The sequence below is a fragment of the Astatotilapia calliptera genome, chromosome 18 (assembly GCF_900246225.1).
Source record: "Astatotilapia calliptera chromosome 18, fAstCal1.2, whole genome shotgun sequence".
Taxonomy (NCBI): Eukaryota; Metazoa; Chordata; class Actinopteri; order Cichliformes; family Cichlidae; genus Astatotilapia; species Astatotilapia calliptera.
This window is the reverse complement of record NC_039319.1, coordinates 19,382,129-19,404,122: the sequence shown is the minus strand read 5'-3', so window position 1 is coordinate 19,404,122 and position 21,994 is coordinate 19,382,129. Positions and strand designations below refer to the sequence as shown.

General features: G+C 42.2%; 1 protein-coding gene across 5 annotated transcripts in view; it reads right to left on the bottom strand.

Annotated features, from left to right (window-relative positions):
* The window catches only part of fgf12a (fibroblast growth factor 12a), a 31,603-nt gene continuing 9,609 nt past the window's right edge, over positions 1–21,994 (bottom strand). For 2 of the 5 annotated variants that reach the window (XM_026148778.1, XM_026148777.1), the window contains exons 2-5: positions 12,901–13,011; positions 8,618–8,721; positions 1,304–1,502; positions 1–347 (exon numbers count right to left, since the gene is read on the bottom strand). In XM_026148778.1, the coding sequence (XP_026004563.1) occupies positions 232–347; positions 1,304–1,502; positions 8,618–8,721; positions 12,901–13,011 (530 nt within the window). In that variant the 3' untranslated portion in view covers positions 1–231. Of the gene's footprint in view, positions 348–1,303; positions 1,503–8,617; positions 8,722–12,900; positions 13,012–15,881; positions 15,930–17,359; positions 18,535–21,994 lie in introns of those variants that run through there. The other 3 variants (XM_026148774.1, XM_026148776.1, XM_026148775.1) reach the window with 3 other exon arrangements.

Below are 21,994 nucleotides of genomic sequence, written 5' to 3'. Positions count from 1 at the left end.
AGTCTTTTTCATATTAATTCATCTAAAAGGTTTTCACAGGCAAGACATCAGTTTTTGTTTTCGTTGTCTTGGGTGTACAGTAATAGCTCCTCATTGTCATCATAAACCCCTCTGTTTGTCACGGGCCATGGTGGTGCATACATTGGGAGGGACGGGTGAAGTTTCCTTTGGCCCCTTCCCTTCATTCAGGATGAGGCCTCTCCCCCCTGCTGGAAGCCCCTCCCTCAGATGCTATGTGGAGTCCTGATTGACAGCTTTCCCTCCATTCATGGTGGGAGTCCCTGAGCTCTTCCTGGAGCGGTGCTTGTCCTCTATCTCATGCAGTGATGGCTCCCTGTACATACAAACTGTGGAAAAGATGGAAAGCCAAGGAAAGGGATGGAAACAAGAGGAGCGGAGAGGAGCGGAGAGGAGAGGAGAATGGGGACAGTAGAGAGTAGATTGAAGAGATGGATGTGCAGACAGAGACAAGGTCAGGTGTGAGGCTGGGACAATTATACCAGGCTGAGAGGGAGAAGACAGGGGAATTAGGCCATGTCTGCACTTTTTTATCACATTGCTTGACAAGTTATTACAACAATATCTATGTGATATTTTAACAAAGCTCCCACAAAAGATATGTAAACTACTGGGGCACTGAAAGTGAATCACTTGCCAAGTCCAAAGTCCTGCTTCACACTTGTGAGAAACTGTGCCTGAATGTGCAACAAAATTTTAAGGATTCCCCCTTTGCCCGTACACTGCTCTACTAAGCTTCATCGAAAATGAGATAGTTAATCTTGCTGACAAATAACAAAGCAAGAGCAAAATAAATGCTCAAAATGATAAATCCCTTTAGAAGCCAGGTTTGGAGAATGGGAATGCAATGCAAATGATTTCATTTTGCTCCCTCATAAAGCTTGAAGAATACCAAGGATTGTTTGAGCTAAAACAGCGGATGTCAATATATTTTACCTTTAGGTGTGTCAAAAGGATTTGCTAAGTTTAAAAAAAGAACATTGATTTTTTCATTTCCCATGATGCACCTATACTATGTTTCATCAGTTTCTCCCTCCTCCTTAATGCCAACGTATTAACAAACCGAACAGTTCCAGCTGGTAATGAAGGTCCTCCAAAGCCAGATAAGACATTATCTGGTTTCAAAGGCTAATTAGAGCTGGTGGATCGCTGCTTTAACCACCAGTGTTGCACGATAATACTAGTGTACGTGATGGGAAGTGCATGCATTACAAAAAAAAATGAAATCAAAAAGAAATAACATTAAAGCTGTACCAAAAATGTGCTTCTACAAGTTTTATGATACCTTCAATTGGCCTGGGAACAAAGTGCGATGAGGGCTTAGTCTTCTTGACCCGGTTGCCCTTCATTACTTGTCCCTCCTTGGTGAGACCAAGGAACCAGGCCCGACCTGACTCCTGCTGTCGGTACACAGTGGACGAGTAGATCACATAGTAGTTCTCAAAAACTGACTCCTTGAACTTACACTCTGGGGTGAACACCTCCTGCAAAAAGATTGAGTGCAGGAAGGTAAAAATGTTATAGATATTTGTCAATGCAAACAGAAAATACATTTTCACCCACATGAAAGCTGAAAGCAGCAAAATAAAAAAAGAACTCATGACCAGTATGTGAAAGTTGCCAAGGTCGGTAAACATCCAGTAACACACACACACACACACACACACACACACACACACACACACACACACACACACACACACACACACACACACACACACACACACACACACAGGAGGCTAATGAGAACGATAGTCTTATTAGAATAATGTGACAATGGAAGATTTCTATCTCTTGGTTTCATTATCAAAGTAAGTCAAGGAGAGAGGCAAGGGGACTCACAGTAATGACTGGAAAACTGGAAAGAACCAGATACTGGATACACTGCCATGCCTGCGTGCGATGCCAGATTATTGCCATGACAGTGCAAGACAGGAAACAATGCTCTTGACTCTGTAACCCATTCCAGATGTACAGTAAAGATGCACAGTCATTTGTCACCTTTGGCAATCGTGTTAGAAAGGCTGGAAAATGCACAAATTTGCTTTTTCTGCACAAAATCTTTACTTATCACCACACATGTGCTGATTAATGTGTGCTGACAAGGAGGCTGCCAACCCCTCAGTCCTTGTCCCTGTTCACAACAATGTCCTCTTCGAGACTAAATTAAAATCTAATGCCAGTCAATTTGAAGGGCAGGGAAGTCGTGTGTGTGCCAAAAAAAAAAAAATGCAGGCAGAACAGCTGGTTTGGTAGATGTTGGGCCATCTCAGATCTCAGCTAAGCCAGACTTTGTACTATGGGTGTGTTTTTGTGTCACTGCTATATTTCATTTATTAATGTCTCCTGCAAGGTTCTGTGCCCTTTTAAGGTTGTCTGTTTGAGTGACAGCCCAATTCTGCTCCCTGCTGGAGGTGACAGTGTGTGTGTAGTCCAGGTATTACTCATGTAGAGGGGACCTAAATCTGTTTATACCATCACGTTATAGGGACGTGTCTTCCTTGTGGGGACAAAAAGAAAGTCCCCATAACATAAATCAATGCATTTTATGGTTAGTGACATGCTTTAAGGTTAGGATAAGGGTAAGGCTTTGACAAACAGCAGTTATACTTATACTCTACGTCTTCGGGAGATTAATGCATGTGTAAATGTCCTTTATGAAGTAATTGATACAAATCAGGAATAATTTAAAGCTGTTTCTGACCACATGTTTAATGTAAGTTTTATAGCTGCTTTACTTTTTAGTTCTGTTTTGCTTTACCAGCTCCCGAGGAAAGCATCTGGCATCTTTACTGTGCAGTCCAAACTGTGTTTATCAGCTAGTTGTTAACGTCATCTGGGTATCTTTTCAGCAGGTGGTATGGATTTAAAGAGTGCTAAAAATCTGTGTAGAGCTTTGTTGGTTAGTCATTTTAAGCAGCACCTGTATATTACACACAGTCATTTGGCTGATTCTTCATGCAAAAAATAAATAAATAAATAAATAAAATCTGTAGCTTTAAATTAGTTTATGTCATATTCAGTACAGTTTAAAGAGTGTGTGTGTGTGTGGTCTCTTTTTGGATGGCACGCCGCAGTTGAGAGTAATGAGTCCCAGTGTGTATGACCTCAGTGCATTGCAGGCTGAGTAAGGGACTGAGGGAAAGTGGAGGTCACATGGTCGACAGTGTGGAAACGTCTCACTGGTCAGCAGGAGAGAGGACAAGCTCTGGCGGCAGAGTGTATCTGAATGCCTGCTGAAACGCTGTCAAACGGCAAAGATCTGGCTCGCTGTCAGGGCACTGGGGTCACGTTGTGCCTGTCTGGCTCTGTGTGTGTTTATGTGTGAATGTATGTGTTTGAGTGGGTGGGGGGCAGACAGTGATACATTACACAGCAGAAGGCTTCATCGCTACTTCATCTGTTTGGTGCTCAAATTAGGCCAAGAGCACACACACACACCCACATACATACGCACCCAAGTACTAACCTACCATTCACCATTAGCCACTTGCTTTGCTGACACATTATAAAATTCCCTCCACATTCTCCACGGCAACAATGCCCTGTGCTGTCCATGAAAAGCTGGAGCGGTTTAGAAAGCACCCTGGATGCAGTTTGGGAATGACTGGGGTGAAATGTAAGTGACTTTGAAGTCTCTAACAGAGAACCTTGTTCACGGATGACTGAGTAGAAATGCGAGGTGAAGAGATGGGGTCAGACTCTATTGTGATTAATGAGATTTTATTAATGGACATAAACCACAGAACCGCAGGGACAAAGAAAAAGCACAAAAATACACATCAACACACATTCTCAATGCCCCAAATATATGGACAACAAGTTTGCCCTGTCACTTCCTCTGCCAGGAGCTCATAATTAATTGAAGTTGTTACTGCACTGAAACAAGTTTTTTAAAAAGAGCTAACAGGCTCTGCAAGCTGATATTAAAGTAATTGAAAGGATGCTTATTTATATTCCATAGCAATCTCATGGACAAAACCAGAAGACTTGTTAGCAAAACTGGACATGTGCTTACATTGCACCTTTAGTTGGACCTCAGTTTGGACCTACGGATTGATAAAAAAAAAAAAAGCTTCACCTGAGACGCTGTGAATAAACACAGCAAAACTGCTAACTGAATGCAAATATTTTGGCTGTTTCTGCATTTTTTCACAACATTTTTTTTCTTTTTTTAATATAAAAGCTTATCATCTGTTTTGACAGAAACAAACATCAAACTGATTTTTGAAAGGACAATAACGCACCAATACCCTTTTGAGTTTGCAATTCCTGCTTTGCACAAGGTATAAATGTAGCACTACAGCATTGAATTACCACTCATTTCGCTATATTTTGCTTCCAAGGAGCCAGACTTCCTAGCAACTTTTTTAAAGCAGTCTTGAACAATGAATGTCATGTCCTTAAAAAATTGGGGGGAAATCCATGAAAGACCTGACACAGGAATTGAGATGCATCTGGCCTGTCAGTTGATCCATCTACTGTTTGTCAAAGTCTCATCAGAGGTGGTCTCGATGGAAAGGTGGCTGTCAAGAAGCTTCTCACAAAAAACAGTAACAAAAGGCTAAGGTATACCAAATCGGCATCAATATGCATGGAGAAGGTCAAAACACCAGTGATTGTCTACAGCCAATCTGTGATCTGTGGTTTTGGGTGGTGCTTGTTAAAATTGGTGGAATTATAAACACAGAAAAGAACTGTCAAATTTTGACCGACAATGCAACACCATCTGAAAAGAATCTGATTGGAAACTGCTTTAGTTTTAAACAATGATTCCAAACACACTGCCAATACAGTAAAAATGAATAGAAGGAGGCCCGGAAGCTGGACTTCAACATTCCTGAAGCAATGTGGGATCACCTTGACAGAGAATTGAGCAAAAGACAGCCAACAACCTTTGAAAAGTTTTTAAATGTGCGCTTGTGTGTTACCTCAAAATAACTAAATTGTGACCTTCTTATAGAAAATCATAGAAAAATAAAGAAATAAAAACCCCTCTATCGCTGAAGTCTTCAAAAACTCCACAGAGAACTTTAAAGACCAATGCTGCTATTTTCACATCATCCTTGATTTTTTAGACATGATAGTGTTACTCACATCATGTTTATCTAGATTTCGGGTTATCTTAACTTTAATACCAGCTGCAAAACCAGCAAAACAACCTCATACCCATCACCACCTCTGGTGGTTCTGCACCTCTGTCCAGATAAGTGTGAGGTAACGTGTGTGTTTGGGGCTTATGAAAGGTGTGAGTGCCAATGTATGGAATGTAAAATGAAACTCGAAGAATGAGAACAAGATGTAATGGATTGCCAAACTGGGTTGCCAAAAGAACTGAGCTGAATGCATCCTGAATCTAAATCAGCTGCTGGCTCCATCACAGGAGGGAGGCAACTCTCTGGCTCTGCTTTGAGGAGCAGCTGCCGACAGACATCTTTTGAATTTGGATAAAGATGTGGAGGATACGGCGAGGACCTCAATTTAAACATGGGCTTGAGACACTGGTGTATCTGAGAGATCTGGGCCCTGTGACAATCCCAGCGCTGCCATGGAACTCCCGGGGAGCTTATTATTATTCTTGGAGAGATTTAGGTCTGGGATCGTCTAGACGTTACTTAAACTGAAAACTCTCTTTCTCACTTTTTTCTAATTTTCCCTCCCTCCATGCTTATCTTTTTTCCCTCTGTCTGACTCTGGAGTCAGTCACTTTGAAGCAAGGTGTTATTTTTTGTCTTTTCTCAATTTTCTCCACAGATGATGTGTTTGATTGTCTGCAATTAAATCGCACCTACTTTTTTTTACCTTTGGGGGGAAGGGGGGGGAGGTGGCTGTACATGGCATTAGCATAGATTCAACACCATGAGCAGCTACATTGTTTGCACACACAGAAGCACCAGTTTAGCTCATAAAGTAATCAAGTAGAATGACAAACTACCAAACCTTCGTCAATTTTCTATTGAGCCATTTATCTAAAAACAAAACAGTGTGCGATTTACAATTTTTTTGCAACATAAATTAACATATTTAGATAGATAGATAGATAGATAGATACTGTAGACGGTAGCAGTGGTTACTGTTGTGCAGCAAAGTAGGTCATATTGAGTGTTATAAATAATGGAAGGGAACTCTTCATTGTAGATGTTCAGTCCCCACGCACTTTATCACTAAACACTCCACATAAGCACCATCACCCAGCTCACCCTCAGCTACATCAGCTTCCAATCCTCATCAGCAAGCTCTGCAAGCAAGAAAAACCAGGCAGCATATATGTAACGACTTAACTGATCAGCAGTGATAGTACTAAAAAAAATGATACCTGACACCCAGATAAAAGACTGACAGAAAAGGTCCTCAAGGGTGCAGTGCAATTTCTCAGAAGCATCTCAAACAACAACAGAAGAAAGGGTTGTCGCGTTCTCTCACTAACAAGACAGCGCAAAGAAGCAGGAAGGAAAAAAGTAAAAGGGAGGCAGTGTTAGAGAAGTAGGAGGATATCCCTCAGTAATTATCTCCCAAGGGGGGGGGGGGGCACGGGAGAGAGCTATGTATCTCTGCTCTCAGATGTAAGGAAGGCAAAACAAGACGACAAAACAAGCAGTGACAAACTTTATAGTTGGTGGAGTCAAAATAGTAAAATGGAAGGCTCATCTTAGAGAGGACAGGAGGACGGGAGCAAGAGTGAATAAGCGAGGATGGCTCGGAAAAACAATGAAGACCCAGACAAATAATAATAAAAGTAAATGTGACTAAGAATGAGGAATGAATGAAGGACTTACTTTATGGCCGTGGTTGCACCAAGAAAGCTCTCATAAATGCATGAATAAAGAACAGAAATGCTCCCCATAATGCCATTCCTGCAACGCTTTATTATTTATCCGCATACATAACCTGTACTGGTAAACAACAGAGGCTATATTTGCTTTTACGTAGTTTGCATGTTAATTTAATCTTTTTATGAGCCCCTCCAAGGCTTATAGGCTTATAGGCATTGGTAAGGAAATAACCAATGCTAATCGTCCATGCTTCACATCTGAGGAACCGGACCCCTTCCACATGGCTAGAAAATTCATTTAGTTTGTGGCTTTGATTAAAACGGTCCTTCGACTGCTACAGCAGAAACATCCTAACCTCTAATTAAAAATTACTCTAGCTGTTTTAGAAGGCTCAAAGAGTTGATTCTGCATCCGAAAAAAATGTGGATAAAATGATGATAAGTAAAGACAAATGTTTGTTACACCAAAAGCTGCCTCTTGACACTGAAGTACTAAATGGTTTGTAATTAATAATAATAAAGTACTCTGACACAAATGATGATTTTATAAAGAGCGGGTTTGTGTGGGGGTCATTCAGCATCCCCAACTTGAGTCAATTTGATAAATTAAAAGATTGCTGTCTGGGCAGGATTAAACTTTAATTAGACATAGATAGGTGGGAGGAGAATTATTATAAGCTTCACAGTAGGACTGAGAGATGTGCACTTGTTTATGAGCCTTTGGTTATGAATGAATCTGTCTACTGGGTGAGTCATAAAACCATGCGCATTTACTGTATGTCCTTCTCTGAACTTGTGAGTGCCTCATACATCTGTCTAGGCACTGAGTTGTGTTCAAGTTGTACTGAGTAAAAACTGCTTGTCATTCTGAAATAACGATGGTAAATTGAGCTAATTTTTCAGTTATTCAAGAGCACATTTAAAAAAAACAAACAACCAAAAAAAAGACATCGCGTCCACCATTCATCTTCTCAACTCAAACTTTTCCCCTTGTCACCCTAACAGTAAAGCGGCGCCCTTATCAATAAATGTAAGCTGCAAGTTAGCAGACACAGGCTTCACTGTGTCCTTCAAGTATTTTATGAGTATTTTAAGAGAGAAAAAGTTTGATGGGCAGTCTGTGAATTCCAGCTCTCGCCAGTCATTTATCATGGCTGTCTGGCAATCACACAGCAATCACCAAGTCCCTCAGCAGAGGTTTGGGAGTGATGCAGCCCTCCCATCAGCTTCTTTCTTCAGTAGCACTATCCTCTGCTAAGACTAGAGGTTATATAACCATCCCAACTGGGATATGTATTGCAGTTCTTTCTCGCTGTCTTACAAACACGCTCCCTCTGCAGCTCATTTTCCTAAGACATGCATGTCTTGATCTTCAATGCAGCAGCCACATCTTTTGGCTGGAGACCCCCCAACTCCCGGTGCATATATTCTACACATTTACGTTTGTAACGTTTACCCCAGAGTCTTTCTGTTAATATGTTAAGATTACGCTACACTTTTTTTCTCATACAAAACAAACTGAGAGCACTTCACTGAGCACTGAACTTAATATCAAATTAAATGCAAAGCATGTGAGGTGCAACAAAGGATGGGGAGGGGTTGGGAGAGATAAGTGCTGCACAGCAACACAAAGGCACATCTGAAGAGCTCTTAAATTTAGCAGAGATGAAAGGGATTGGCAGGGCTGAGTCTTTGCAGCAATGGGATATTAAAACAGACAACAAACAGAACAAAACACAACACGTGTTAATGAAGAAATACGCATGCTGGCACCGCTCAAACATGCGCGACATGGCGGCGTGACTGGAGCGAGGAGTCGCGTCTTACCGAGCTGTAGAGCATGCCCTCGCCATTCATGGCAATGTAAAAGCCACTCTTCACCCCCTGGATGGCCACCACTCTCAGACCCACGGGAATAAGATTAAACAGGGCTGCAGAGCAGACAGAGTGGAGGAGAAACAGTTACAAAGAGGCAGAGACGAAAGAGAGACATCAGACACAAAGGACAGAATAGGACAATTGAGTTTTCACTTAACTCTTGTAGACACAACACCCTCTGATCTCTGTTCTTTGGCTGTCTGTCAGCGGTAAAGTGAACAGTGCAGGACATAGACAAAGGGAACTCTGATGCACAGTGACGCATAACAGCAGGAATCCAAAACTTTTTTAATGACATCTAGCTGAGGTAACTGCACAAAGAATCACAAAGCATCCTGTGATTCTTTGTACATCTAGTTGAATTCAAGTCTCCTGGATGGCTTAGATTTTGCAAAATGAAAGCAACTATGTACTATTTATGCACACATATGTGACTCTGTTTGCAGCAGCTCCAATATGAGAAATTGTAACTGGCACTGCCAGTCAGAAAGGAATTGATAAGCTGCCATACCGGTAGAAATGAGGCTTACTATGAGTGCAGCTAGTATGTCCAGGCACAAATGTTCAGGTTTTAAGTCATCAGCGTTCATTTTGATCATATTCCACTGCAATCTGAAAACCTGCTTCTGACTCAGTGATTACTGAACGCTGATCCATACCTGAAAGTATGCAGCATAATCTTTAAAGCAGTGAGACGAGCGTCAATAAAACAGCGTAGACATAGATCTGTGATAGCAAACAACCGAAATTGTGTTTTGATTTAAGACCCCATCAATCACTAAACTGCTGCAGGCAAATGCTACTGAATCTCCTGAGCGGACTGAACCATCAAGGGCGTTGGTTTGGTGAGGGCGTGCTTTGCGTACTGTGAACTCCCCGTGATGTTGGAGTGATTGTTCTGCAAGTGTCAATGGGGACTACCAGAAAAGGCTGGCAGGGGGGAAAAAAGGCATCGGGCCAACACAGGTCTGTCCTCTGAACAGATTCTATTTCACTCAATAAATATCGACGTGCTGCCAATGGTTTAAACCTGACCTCGGGGCCAGTGGTGCGCGTGATACCTGCCGGCCGCTATGCAGGGACATATACCCTTGAGGCCAGACAGAATGGGTACTTCAGCCCCTTCCGTTTGATTTTCTAAGACTTCTCAGCTATTTTTCCATCTGTTCCCTGCTTCTTATTCCGTCATTTCTTTACCTCCTCTGTATGCTCCCTCACTCCTCTTTCCATTAGCCGCTGCTGCGTTTGTCTCGTCGATGTCTGGCAGTGTCTGTCAGAGGCACCATCAACAGTTCGGCCTTGCTTGAATAGTGGGAGGAAAAGAGACATAAAATATGGCCCACTACTACACTATTATGTTATAATTACGATCCACAATCCCCGCTCTCATTTGCCTGCCAAAAAATTTGAGAGCTGACAGAAGCTGTCATTCAGTTATCATCTAAATGCCAGCACCAGCATTTGATTGATTCCATAACTACCTGATGACTATTCTCACACTGATTCTTCCTCCTTAATCACCTCAATCCTATCTCTCACTGAAAAAAGAGAGGCGCTGGAAGAGTTAAGCGATTCTCCAGGGATCTGTTATCGTCAAAGGGCCAGACAAAATAGGTTCAAACAACTCAATAAAGGAAAATCCTCAAAATGCCAAGTCTTCCAGAAGAGCAGTAATCGACTACAAAAAATCCTGCAGCGGCTAGACTCAGGCAAGTGAATTTCATGTGAGGAATACTAGCACAGCAGGAAATAAACCCTGCAGGAAAAGTTTCAGAAAGAAACTTAGCCAAATTTCAAATGCCAAGGGCATATCTCCAAATCCAGAGAGAAATCCAGGTATACACTGTCACATTTGCAATTATATAGAGCTTATTTTTTTTTCCACACTCCAGCTGGAAACTGAAAGCACTTGAAATTAGCGTATGGGTCTTCAGGTAATAAGGAAGTCTATCCTTATTCCATCCATCAAACCCGGAGCATCAGAGATAGATGAAGCGTGACTGCCTGAAACCGCAGGTGTCTCATAACCAGCAGTATCTTTCTAGGGCTTCAGAGTGTGCAGATAATTACTGCAGGCGATCAACTGATGACAATCAAATTAATAACTGTTCAAATTTGAACATGGATGGTAATTAATGGAACGGTGTTCCTAAGCCCTCGCTGTTAGTTAAGCGTACATCTTCCAGCCAGTCATGCTTACCACTAAAGCAATTTTCCATACTTGTAACTGTATATTGAGCCTGAAGGCAGCAACTTTGTGACTCAGTCGAGCACTTTGCACAATTTGCCAAACCCATAATAAAATCGAGCTATTTAAAAATGAGAGAGGCATGATTAAAGAAGAAATTCCATTATTTTCTCATTTTTCATCATCATTTTCCTCCTTTTTGTCACTAAAACTGTTTCCTGTTCAGCGGTGTCCTTGTTTCACCGCTTCCCGTTTCCGCACTGAAATGAAGCAATTGATAAAAATGAAAATGGAAACCAAGTGCACTCTGGGTACAGGTCACTACTATTATTCAGGCGCCATCATGCTCCTCACTACCATCGGTTCCACTGAAGCACCCCCTGAAAATAAATTGCTGTATTCTATCAGCTAAAGCTGTGGATGAGGCGGGTCAGAGGATGTCGTAGTTGAAGGGTGGAGGATAATCTATTATTCTAATAATCCAGCTAAGAGATCAATGGCTCAGTGCAAGACCTGAATACAAAATCTCCTTTCTCTTTTTCTGACAGCGATTATTCTTCCCCTTTCTCTTCCTCTTACTGTCTCCATCTTCTCCTCTATTCTACACTTTGAATTCCTCTAGTGGCACCTCCTGCTCGCCTCTTCCCTCTGTGTGTCTTACTTTAGACAGTCTGTATGCTTGAGGCATCTAATATAGAGAATTATTCATTGGGTACAAACAGAGAAGGTGGTATTTTTAGTTTGCTGTGGCTGAATTATTCACTGCATTCTTCCATCCCTGGGCCAGGGGGACTGCTTAACTAGAGGATTACCTAAAGGTGGGGAAATCCTCACATGCAGCTAAACCCTAAACCAGCTAAAACCTTTAGACACAATGGAAACCTTCAAAAGAAACAACAAAAAAAACCAGCTGTTTGCTCAAGCTAAACACATGAAATGCATTATATGTGAATGTTTCTCACTTTCCTTCCCATCCCCCTTATGCAGTAATCCGTTTTGTCCTGAAGACCCTCACTTTATGCCCTAAGTGGTTCTCATTAAAGATCTATCTCCTCTTAAAATATACAGCAACAACAATGGAGGAGTGAAGCATTCATTTCAGCACATAACTGCCCTGGTCCAGCAGCTGTGGCTGCGGTTTTCTGTAAGTAAGGCAGGAGAAGAAGAAGAAAAGTCATGGTTGGTTTCCTGTATTGGCCTCACTCCAGACTGGGAGTGTCATCATTATAGCTTTGACAGTTGTTCCCCCCTGACATATGTGCTGTCTATTCCTTGATCCTTTATAGGAAACTCTTAACAAAAAGCTGCAAGTTTTAATATAAGAGACTCTCTACAGACACGGCTGATTTTGCACTCCTTTCTGTTCTTGTGGAGGTGGATGGGGTATACCCCAGAGACTATTTATTCACTGGTAGTTCACTATGGAAAGTCGATTGCAGTGAAATATTGCAGGGGAGGTTCTTGTGGCATGGAGTGAAGCTATGGGCCTACAACCACTTCTAGCAATGGCTTTTTCCAGGAAGGAAATTTTGATGTGATGGTCACACGTGCTTTGGAGCCGTATCAATCAAAACAATGTGACACTTTCAATCATGAAGTGTACACAGTAGAAATGGTTTACCTAGTAGGGACCTGGTGGGGATACCAGAATTGTTTTTACTATAGCAAATTAATTATAGTTACCAGATAAATATGATATTTAGAGACTACATCATTTTTGAGAAAACAGGCTTGGAGTACATAAAACATTTGAGCAGATTTTGGCACATTTATGTGCATATTATTACATAATCATATGCAGAAAAGAGAGCATTTGGCTCTGGGGTATTTCTTGCCTTTAAAATCTGTTTTTCAATCAAGATAATCCAATTTAGCGAGGGTGTCATAAATTAATTTTAGAGTGCTTTAGGTCACCCAAATAGCACGAGTTATATAAGAATTAAAAATGCTAAAGCGTATAAAGGCAGCAATCTATTATATAACCGACTCGTGGCCATTAAATGTTTTACGCTGGAAGCTGTGGCTTCCAAAATGCTCCACTCACTGTTGTCGCTGTTCTCGTCCTTGCTGCCGTCGATGGTTCCATCCGGCTGCATCTGCAGGTAGAAGCCCTGCTGGCTGAACAGTCGTGTCACGATGCCTTTCAGCTGTGGCTCTGGAACGTGCACACACACGTAACACGCACGCACACACACACACACACACACACCCGTCGGCCCCAGCCCCGTCCCCACCAAGAATATGTCAGAACAACAGTCTCATAATGGTGAGAAAAAAGCACAATTTAGCTGATACCTCCGCTTTCAGCTAACACTCAGAAAAAAAATCATCCAAAAGAAGTGTTTCACGATCATAAAATGTAGTGCATGATTAATTAAAAGCTGGCTGTGGAGGATGGAGCGTATCAGCAGAACAATTATAGACTTACTCTACTTAAAAACATTTACAGTTCATTTCTTTTGTCGTATTTAAAGTCTCTAAAAGGTTAACGATGGTTCACTGTTCACTTTATGACTTGTGTATCTATTCAATTGTGATAAGCCATTTTAAAGGAACTCTTATTATTCCTGTGGCACAATCCAGCTTCCACAATTGCCCACAAAAAGCACTACACATTTAACAATTTCAATAATATATATATTGCATCACTAATATCAATAACACTATAAAGGACAATTTGCTGTGAATCACCTGATGCAGCACATGAGCCCATAAAAGGTTAAGTAGCTGTTTGACAGGAAAACCTTTACAAGGACAACATGTTAACAGAAAACCAATAATAAGTAAACCACAGTGGTTTACCTTTCAACAGCCTTTTAAAATCACATTTAATGCACACTGACATGCCAGTACTTTCTTTGGTATGAAGCAACCATGCATTTTAGAAATAATATGACTGACATTTTTTATGAAATCAATCTTTTGAACAGGCATGTTTCTATGCTGCGCTCCAAATGATTTCCTTATTATTTATTTCCTGAAAGGAAACAGAAAGGAAGTTCTGGAGGAGGTTTCATTTTATTTAATTTTTTTTGTTTCCCAGTAAGATAACCCTGTTTCGACCTCCAACTTTGGAGGGTATGACTTCTGGCGCATGGCCAAAGTGCTGCTCAAAATGCTCCTCTCTTCAGGTGGAGCAGGTGGAAGCGAGGATTAGCTGAGGGCAAAAAAAAGCCTCTCAGCTTCAGGCAATGCTGAGTAAAAGCTGATGTGTGGAAAGCAGTTTTTATCTGAGAAAAAAAAACATGCTTCTCTTGTTTGATTTTGTGCAAAAGCAGGAAGTCCAAGTCAGATGACATCATTATATCCTGATGATTAAGAATAAAATAAAACTATTTTTAAAGCAGGTAAAATAAAAGATATGATCATGCAATGAGTATATATACATTCATGGTTTTCTTGAGGCTCATCGTGAGTAATACTACTCTACAGCGGCACAGTAATGCGCTGTTTTGTGTAAAGTCTGGGAAAAACAAATAGATACTAAAGATGACTAATCCTCAGTTCAGTCTGTCTCACAAAAGGAACAAATTATGCGTTTTGTCACAATTTAATTGGCACTTAGTTTCTCTTTGTGCACCTAAATAAACATTCATTTAATGAAATCCTTGCTTTGCAGGCACAAACATTCTGATAAATAGTGTATGTGACTGGAATAAAGAAGCTTGACTGTTCACCAAGGTCATACAAATTCTTGGAGGACGTGCAATTCATTTTAGTCCAACCAGGCCCAAAAAGTCCCAAATGAATTGGCAGAAGAAACGTTTTTTCAAGCTTGCTATCAGGACAGAAGGATGGTTTTTGATCAGACTTCAAAAAGCACTGACAGATGTTAAGGTACTTACTTGAAAGCTGATCACTGCAATAATTACTGTTGCATAAACTCTAGTTATGTTTATTTTTCAGAAGACAAAATGTAGAGGAGAGGGCTCGAAGAAGGACTCCCCAGCGAGTGTGAGTTCCTCTGTACATCATCCTAACTGTCACTTCCCCATCTCACCTACCTGTGGGTTAGCGGCATCAATTCCTGGGACAGGCCCTTCATCATCCATCATGGGAGGGTAATGTAGAGAATGTAGCATATGCTTGTGTGTGTGTAAGCACTTGGGAGTGGCCACATCAGTAAATCACATGTGATAAAGACACTTCCATGAATTAAGGCCTCAGCACAGGCCTGAGCAACTGCCAACGCCTCATCGCTTCAATCATCAATCATTTACAGAATCAGCATGTGTGTGTGTGTGTGTGTGTGTGTGTGTGTGTGTGTGTGTGTGTGTGTGTGTGTGTGTGTGTGTGTGTGTGTGTGTGTGTGTGTGTGTAGGCATGAACAGACTTCCAGATAAACTCCAGTGTTTCCAACGTGTGTTTGTGCGTCTTTCAGCTGCAACAAGCTTAAGGCCACCCTGTGAGTGCACGGGCCACTAGAACATCAACAGATTTACTTCATACCAATACAGAAGGACAAAAACATTTAGGTACGTTGACAAATGGCGTCATGACCATGAAATGGTGAATGATCACCTGCTCTATAACGCTTCACAGGGAGGAACACATCATATCCATATACACCAATATACACTACAATTAAAAGAAAAAAAAACCTCTAGAACATTTACACAGTAGTACAGACACAAGACGGGGAGCGAGGATAGAGACTGATCCGACACTGACTGACAAAGAGAATGGGGCAGAAACGAAATGAGAAGAGGCAGGGAGAGGAGACAGAGGAGCAACAGACGGCTGGCTATAGGAGAGTTTTAGCTAGAAACAGGTCAGAAATGAAGCTTTAAAAGTCCAAGAAAGCCACACAGGAAGGAGAGATGAAGGGGGGGAGAAGAAGAAAGTCAGCAAGGGAGAGGGTCGCCGGCTGTCAGACAGGTGTTGAAGCCCCAGGTCCCTCCCACCCTCCCTCCCTCTCTGTCCCTCCCCACCCCTCCCTGGCCGAGGGGGAAGTCGACATGGGCGCGAGATGGGGTGGAGACGAAAAGAAACACAGCACACACGGATGGAGGCTGAGCTACTGACCTAGCCTGCAGCCCTTATGGGACACCTGTGGAGGTTTCGAGGGTGCATCTTACGAGGTGGGGGGGGGGGGGTGGGGGAATAGAAGGAAAAACAACAGGCTTTTAAACAGGCAGAATTCATAAATTCTCCAGTGTATCGGTTGTTTATAAGCAAATATATGGCAACACATCAGTGGAAATATATGGATAATCAATTAGAGGACATACAGCATCCGTCTGCCTCCCTGTCTGTCTGTCTGCTTTGTGACTGGCCATGTGGAAGGAGTTACCTACCTGCCCGTTAGTGTTTGGAGGACTGACTGCTTTGGCTGAATGGTTATGTTTTTAATCAAGTAATTTGCTGCAGTTTTGACACTGAGGTTGGATTGTCTGTGGAAGCTGCAAGACTACAGGGTTTTAAAGCTGGCTGTCTGGCTGGCTGGGTGACTGTCTCCATTTTTCTCCCTTTCTGCCTTAAATATTGATGCCTGACTGCCCGTCTGTCTCACTCCTCATCTGTCTGTTGGGACACTGAATGGATCTTACTGTCGCTCATCACAAACCAGAACTATCTGGATAGTGAGGAGGGGGAGGTGACTTGCACTCTTGGCTTGTTATCTGTGCACCAGGACAGAAACATTTCGAATTGTTTAAAAAAAAGAGAGAGATAGAGAGAAGGTTACGTGAATTTACATGAATTGTAGTAGTACCTGAGTCTTTGTATATCAATACAGCCAGGGCAGCTCTTAATCACTAAAGCTATACCTCCCTTCACTGCAGTAAAGCTCCCTCTCTGCAATAAGCAATAAACATTTACCATTAAAACATTTAATCTGAAAAGAGCCTTGGTGCACTGCAGTGCAACTTATCTCCGCTCCTTACCCCCAACCTGCATTAATATTGAATTTGGGCCATTTTAAAGCAGGTTTCTTCTTTTTCTTCCATATAGCTATTCAAGTTGCAATTGTGTAATTGTGTAATTGGGGGGTCGGGCTGGGGATTATTATGTGTGGGGGGAAATAAAAAAAATCAGAGGCTTAGATTTATTGTAATGCTTTTGAGTCAAATCCCGCTCGAGCTTTGGCTGGGGAAGAATTTTTTGCTCAGGGGTTAATTTATTATTCTGATCAGAGCACTATCAGGATGCATAAACCGGTAACGTCACGGCATGTAGATCATCCACCGTGCATTCTGGCCGGTACCGCTCGGTATGTGGGGGAGGGTTGCGGTGGGATAGACAGACAACAAGAAGACCTCATGGAACAGGTGGATTCTTTTTTCTTTCTTTTTCGCACCGCGGAGAAAATCTACCTTCTCCTCCGGTTCAGATTGAAGCCCTTGACTGCAGTATAATGCCTCTGCTGCTTCAAAGAGGGGCGGGGTGGCGCGTGGTGGTGGTGGTGGGGGGAGGTTGGGGGAAACCGCTTCCATACACAGACGTAACACACATCAGTTTAAAGAAAAAAGCAACAAGAACAAAAAAAAATCTACGGCACTGACCTGGTCGCCGCCGAACGGGTCTTTTCTTGCCGCTGCAGAAACGGACTTTGCTGAAGACCCCCAAGAAATGCCTCTCGCAGAGAGAGCGGGGGTCTTTGCTGGGACTGGGGCGACGTTTCGAAGTCGAGACCCGGTCGCTGTTGGATTCCCTCGCCTGGCGTTTCTGCCGGATCAGGGAGCTGGCGATCGCGGCCATCTCCCCGAACCGAGTCTGAAAACGGAAAGTCTACTTCGGCAGATGTCGGATCTCACTGTAGGTAATTGGCGTGTGGCGGAAATAAAAATAAGAACGTTGATTCTGTCCTTAGGTCCACGAGTTTGTTGGGTTGTTTTTTTTTTTTTAACTAAATGTCATACTGATCACGAAAATCCTTCGAGTCCAGGGTATCATTGCGCTTCGGGCAGCATCCTCTTGTGGGGACACTAGAGTATATTTAGATATATATCTATAAATATGATCAGCTGCTGCGAGTTTTGCTTCGACACTCGGGCTTTTCAATCAACAGCAACCGATCTTATATAAAATATCTAAGGGTTAGGCCACAAGGACCCAGATATCAGACATGAAAACATGCAACAGTGTTTCTAAGTTGATGCTGCTGCGTGCCATAGACGAGAGCGCTTCAGGTATTCCAGGTGAACAGCGCCGCGGCTGACGAGCACGACATCGTTTTCCTCATCCGCACACCAGCCTACCCTCTGGGTTCCTGACGCCTTTCGATAAGCATTAAACCCAAACCCAGGGGCACTGCTCGTGCGTGGAGAAGACTACTAACTTTTTCTTTCCGTAATGATCTTTTTACTCCATGCTCAAAGAGAAGTCCGCTGCCGGTCCAGGATGCGGTGTAGGAGCCCGTGTATGTGAACCAGTCTCCGGTTCCGTCGATGGCACCGCTTAAATGCAGTCGGGGAAAAAATGGAATCGGCGAGCATGGGCTACTCTGCAAGGATGCTGCAGAGATGTAATTTAAGCCTGCAGGCAGTGATTCCCGTCTGAAAAGCAACAATTAGTTGAGGCGAACACACGCCGGAGTGCTTTTCATTGTAGCGCACAAATAATAAAGTGACCTAAGCATTATTTCCAGCGAGTCCCGAATGAATACTGTGTGTGTATGTGCGAGTGAATGGTGGCGGTCCACAGCTTCTCTCTCTCTCTCCCTGCCTCCCTCCCTCTCTCCCTCCCTCTCTCTCGATCTCCCTCTCTGTCTCTCTCACCCCTTGTCTCCCTCTCCAACTCTTTTAACGCAATCATACGTGATTGAGGTTAGTATTAGTAATTCCCAGGAGTTGCACGGGACAAATGAATGATCCCAATCTCGAAAATTTGCGAATATTGGAATTTGTATTGCAAAATGTAAACTTAAAAGGTGGGAGGGGCTGGGTGTTTTTTCTTCTTCTTCCCTTTGAGAAATGGATGCGCGTGCACGTGCGTCCTTTTGGATTATGTGCGCGTTCAAACTGGGGCGACTCATCTCACAACTGTCTCTTTTAATTACACTTCAAATCCGAAGTTGCAAAGCAGTTTGAAAATGCGAGAAGGCTGCATGAAACTGCAAACTGCATACAAAGTTGATTCTTAATCAGCTTTGGCTTATACTACACGGCATTCTTGCCCTCACAGCTTATAGGCCTATCACAGAGATAGGAGCACACATTTTATTTTGTAAAGAAAACAGTGGCCACGCAAAGAGCATGTTAAGTCTGGCTTAAAGGATCAACCGCAACAGGGTCCAACACGCAGAGTATGAGCAGGGAAACACACACATTCAGGCAAAACTCAAGATCCACACAGTGACACAACAGATGGATTCATGTGATGGAAGTGAAAGTACAGCCCCAATGAACACAAATGACAACAATCAACAAATAACACTGTGACACTAAAGCTTTGAACTGCCTTCAAACACATCTTGGCCCCTCAGTTCGTGTGAAAGCATCGTGAGAGCACCCTGTAGGCCTATTCTGTGTTTCCATCTGACTAGGAACAATTGCAAACCAATTGATTGCTTCTCTGCGGCTGTCTTCAGCACAATTAAGAGGACGAGGATCACTGTAGCAGTAAAGGTAAATCAATGTAAAACGCACCAGCCAGAATAACCTGCAGGCATGATGGACATCATGTTTATGTGCCTCTGGTTTCATTCCTTTTGTTGCATGGCTAAGGAGAACACAACACAGCACAGCACAGATGCATTCTGTGTTAGGAAAAACACACGTGTCTTTAGCAGCATCCCCGTGATGAAAGGGCATGAAACATTTAGAGGCTTTTTCTAGGACTTGGTTTGACATTCTCTCACCAAACTGAATCTGTAGAGACAGCAAGACGAGGAAAGAGGAGAGACCGAGCGAAAGACGGAGAGAGATTTTCTTTTGCCGGCTATTGTCTGTCCCTTTTATGTAAGATTTGGATAAAATGGATGAAGGAATGTGAATGTGAAGTGCTGATACCCGCGTCAGTCATTTGCATTTTTCTAAAGTATCTGCGAGAGAGAGAGAGAGAGAAAAGACTGATAGAGAGAGAAAGGGAGATGGAGGGCAGATAAAATCTTACATACTAAGATAGGCAAGGAAAGAAAGTTAGGAACCGAGGCTTGGATTCAATCAGATTCTAAATCAAAAACCTTTTGTATTCCTATTGAGTTGCCAGTGAGTGATAGATATTAATTTGACACTGCAGTATAAAAAAATAATAATAATAGTCTCAATACAACATTCATCACTTTGGATGTGATATACTGCGCGCTTCTAAGAAAGAAAAAACAGAGCTTGTGGTTCCGAGTACAAAGTGAGTTTTCTCAGAAATGGGAGGGAGCTCGTGCGCACCACAGACATGGACATACGTCTTTGTCGGGGAAAGATAAAGTATTCCCTAATGAGGATCTGTTTGGCTTCCTCCGTCTACCAGAGACAATTAATGTTCCCTTCACTCCAGAAACGATACATCCAAAATCAGTGAAACACTGCTGTTATGAAACACACTGCAGATAGTACAGAGTAATAATTTAAATTGACATTTCAAGTGATTTTGACTCTGAAGATTGGCTGTCATGGTTACAGAGACTGTGTGAGTTTGTTATTATTGTCAAATGTTCTTCTTTTTTTTTCTTGGTTAAATAATATGAACATTAAGGGCAAAAATGGAAGCAAGTATGCTGAGGATGCATTTGGAGCATTTATCTTTTAAAAAGATGTTTTATGTGAGACTTTCTCATTAAATGTACAAATTTAACTGTGATGAATCAATTCAGTGAACAGAAATAAACCACAGCCAGAGTCTCTGGCCTTGCCAGAGGTGCAGCTTGTTCAGAGAAACATTTTTTTGTATATCTGCTGCCCCCTTGTGGAGAATAAATGAACCACAACCACTTTGGAGAGAAACTACTTTCACTGTTTCCTATCTCTGAAGTTTGTCACTTCTCTGTGTCCTTGAGATACCTCACAGATCTGTTGACTCACAATAGCTAGAACTGGTTGTCATAGCGTAATGTCATGCCAGCTCCTCGAGAAGCGCAGAGTAGAAACGTGAGAGAATATGAGACATTCTGTGACTCAAAATGCTGCTTAAAAACTTCTACTACATAAACAACATGAATCAACATGAAAAGGAGATAAAAGCCCGAGTCGTACGGCTGAACAAAACAATCAGATTCTAATTTTAATCACATCTAGTGCAGCAAAATATGAGACAAAGTCTAGATTCCTGCATCTCGCTCCGATAAATCGAGTCATGTCTGTATGTGTGATGTGCGTTTGTCCGCGTGTGTGTGTGTTCACATTTCTAGTCAAATCATCATCCAGTTGACTGCAAACATGGTGTGTATATTGCTGGGGAGGAAAGGAAATGCAGCACTAAGTTTAAGAGGGTTTCCTGTTTCTAAGCTGTTGGTCAGCAGAGCCTGTTGCACATGGAGCTAGGCATTACAGTAAGATGATGGTGTTAAGCTAACACACAGAGTCAGGCAACCACTCACATTCACGCATATGTCCAATTTAGAACCTCCAGTTCATCAACAAGCATGTATTTGGACTGTTTAGGAGGCGAGAGAGAATCCATAAAGGCACATGGGCAACCATGCAAAGTCAACACAAAAAATCAAAGCAGTGGATTCAAACCTAGAATGTTTTTCATTGTATTTATTTAGTGTTTTTGATTGATTTGCAATTTTGTTGTGCAACACTGTGCCGAAGATTAAAATTCATCTTGAATCTTTTAATAAACTTTCCACTGACCGTGACGTCTGCCTTGGAAACTAATACACGAAGGAATCTCTGTATGTGTGTGTGTGTCAGCTCTTTAGCCAATCGTGTTCTTGTACGTCCTCTACCATTACTGCTGCATTCAGGAGGTCACAATCCTCTGTGACCTTAGCAGTTCAAGTTCAAATTATATATATACATCGGCATTTGCTATGAGTGTTAAACCTAATGTTACAAAACATTATATACTGACATTAGAAAAAGAACTTTAACCTAAACCTGATGTTATATTCATCAGTTACTGAAAACTGACCAAGTGGCAAATATAAAGTGCTGCTGGGTCTGTTAGCGTTGCTAGTATGACACCCACCACACAGTATCCTGTACCTGCCACACATTAACCACAATACTGGGGCTCTAGGTGCTCCTGACATCTGG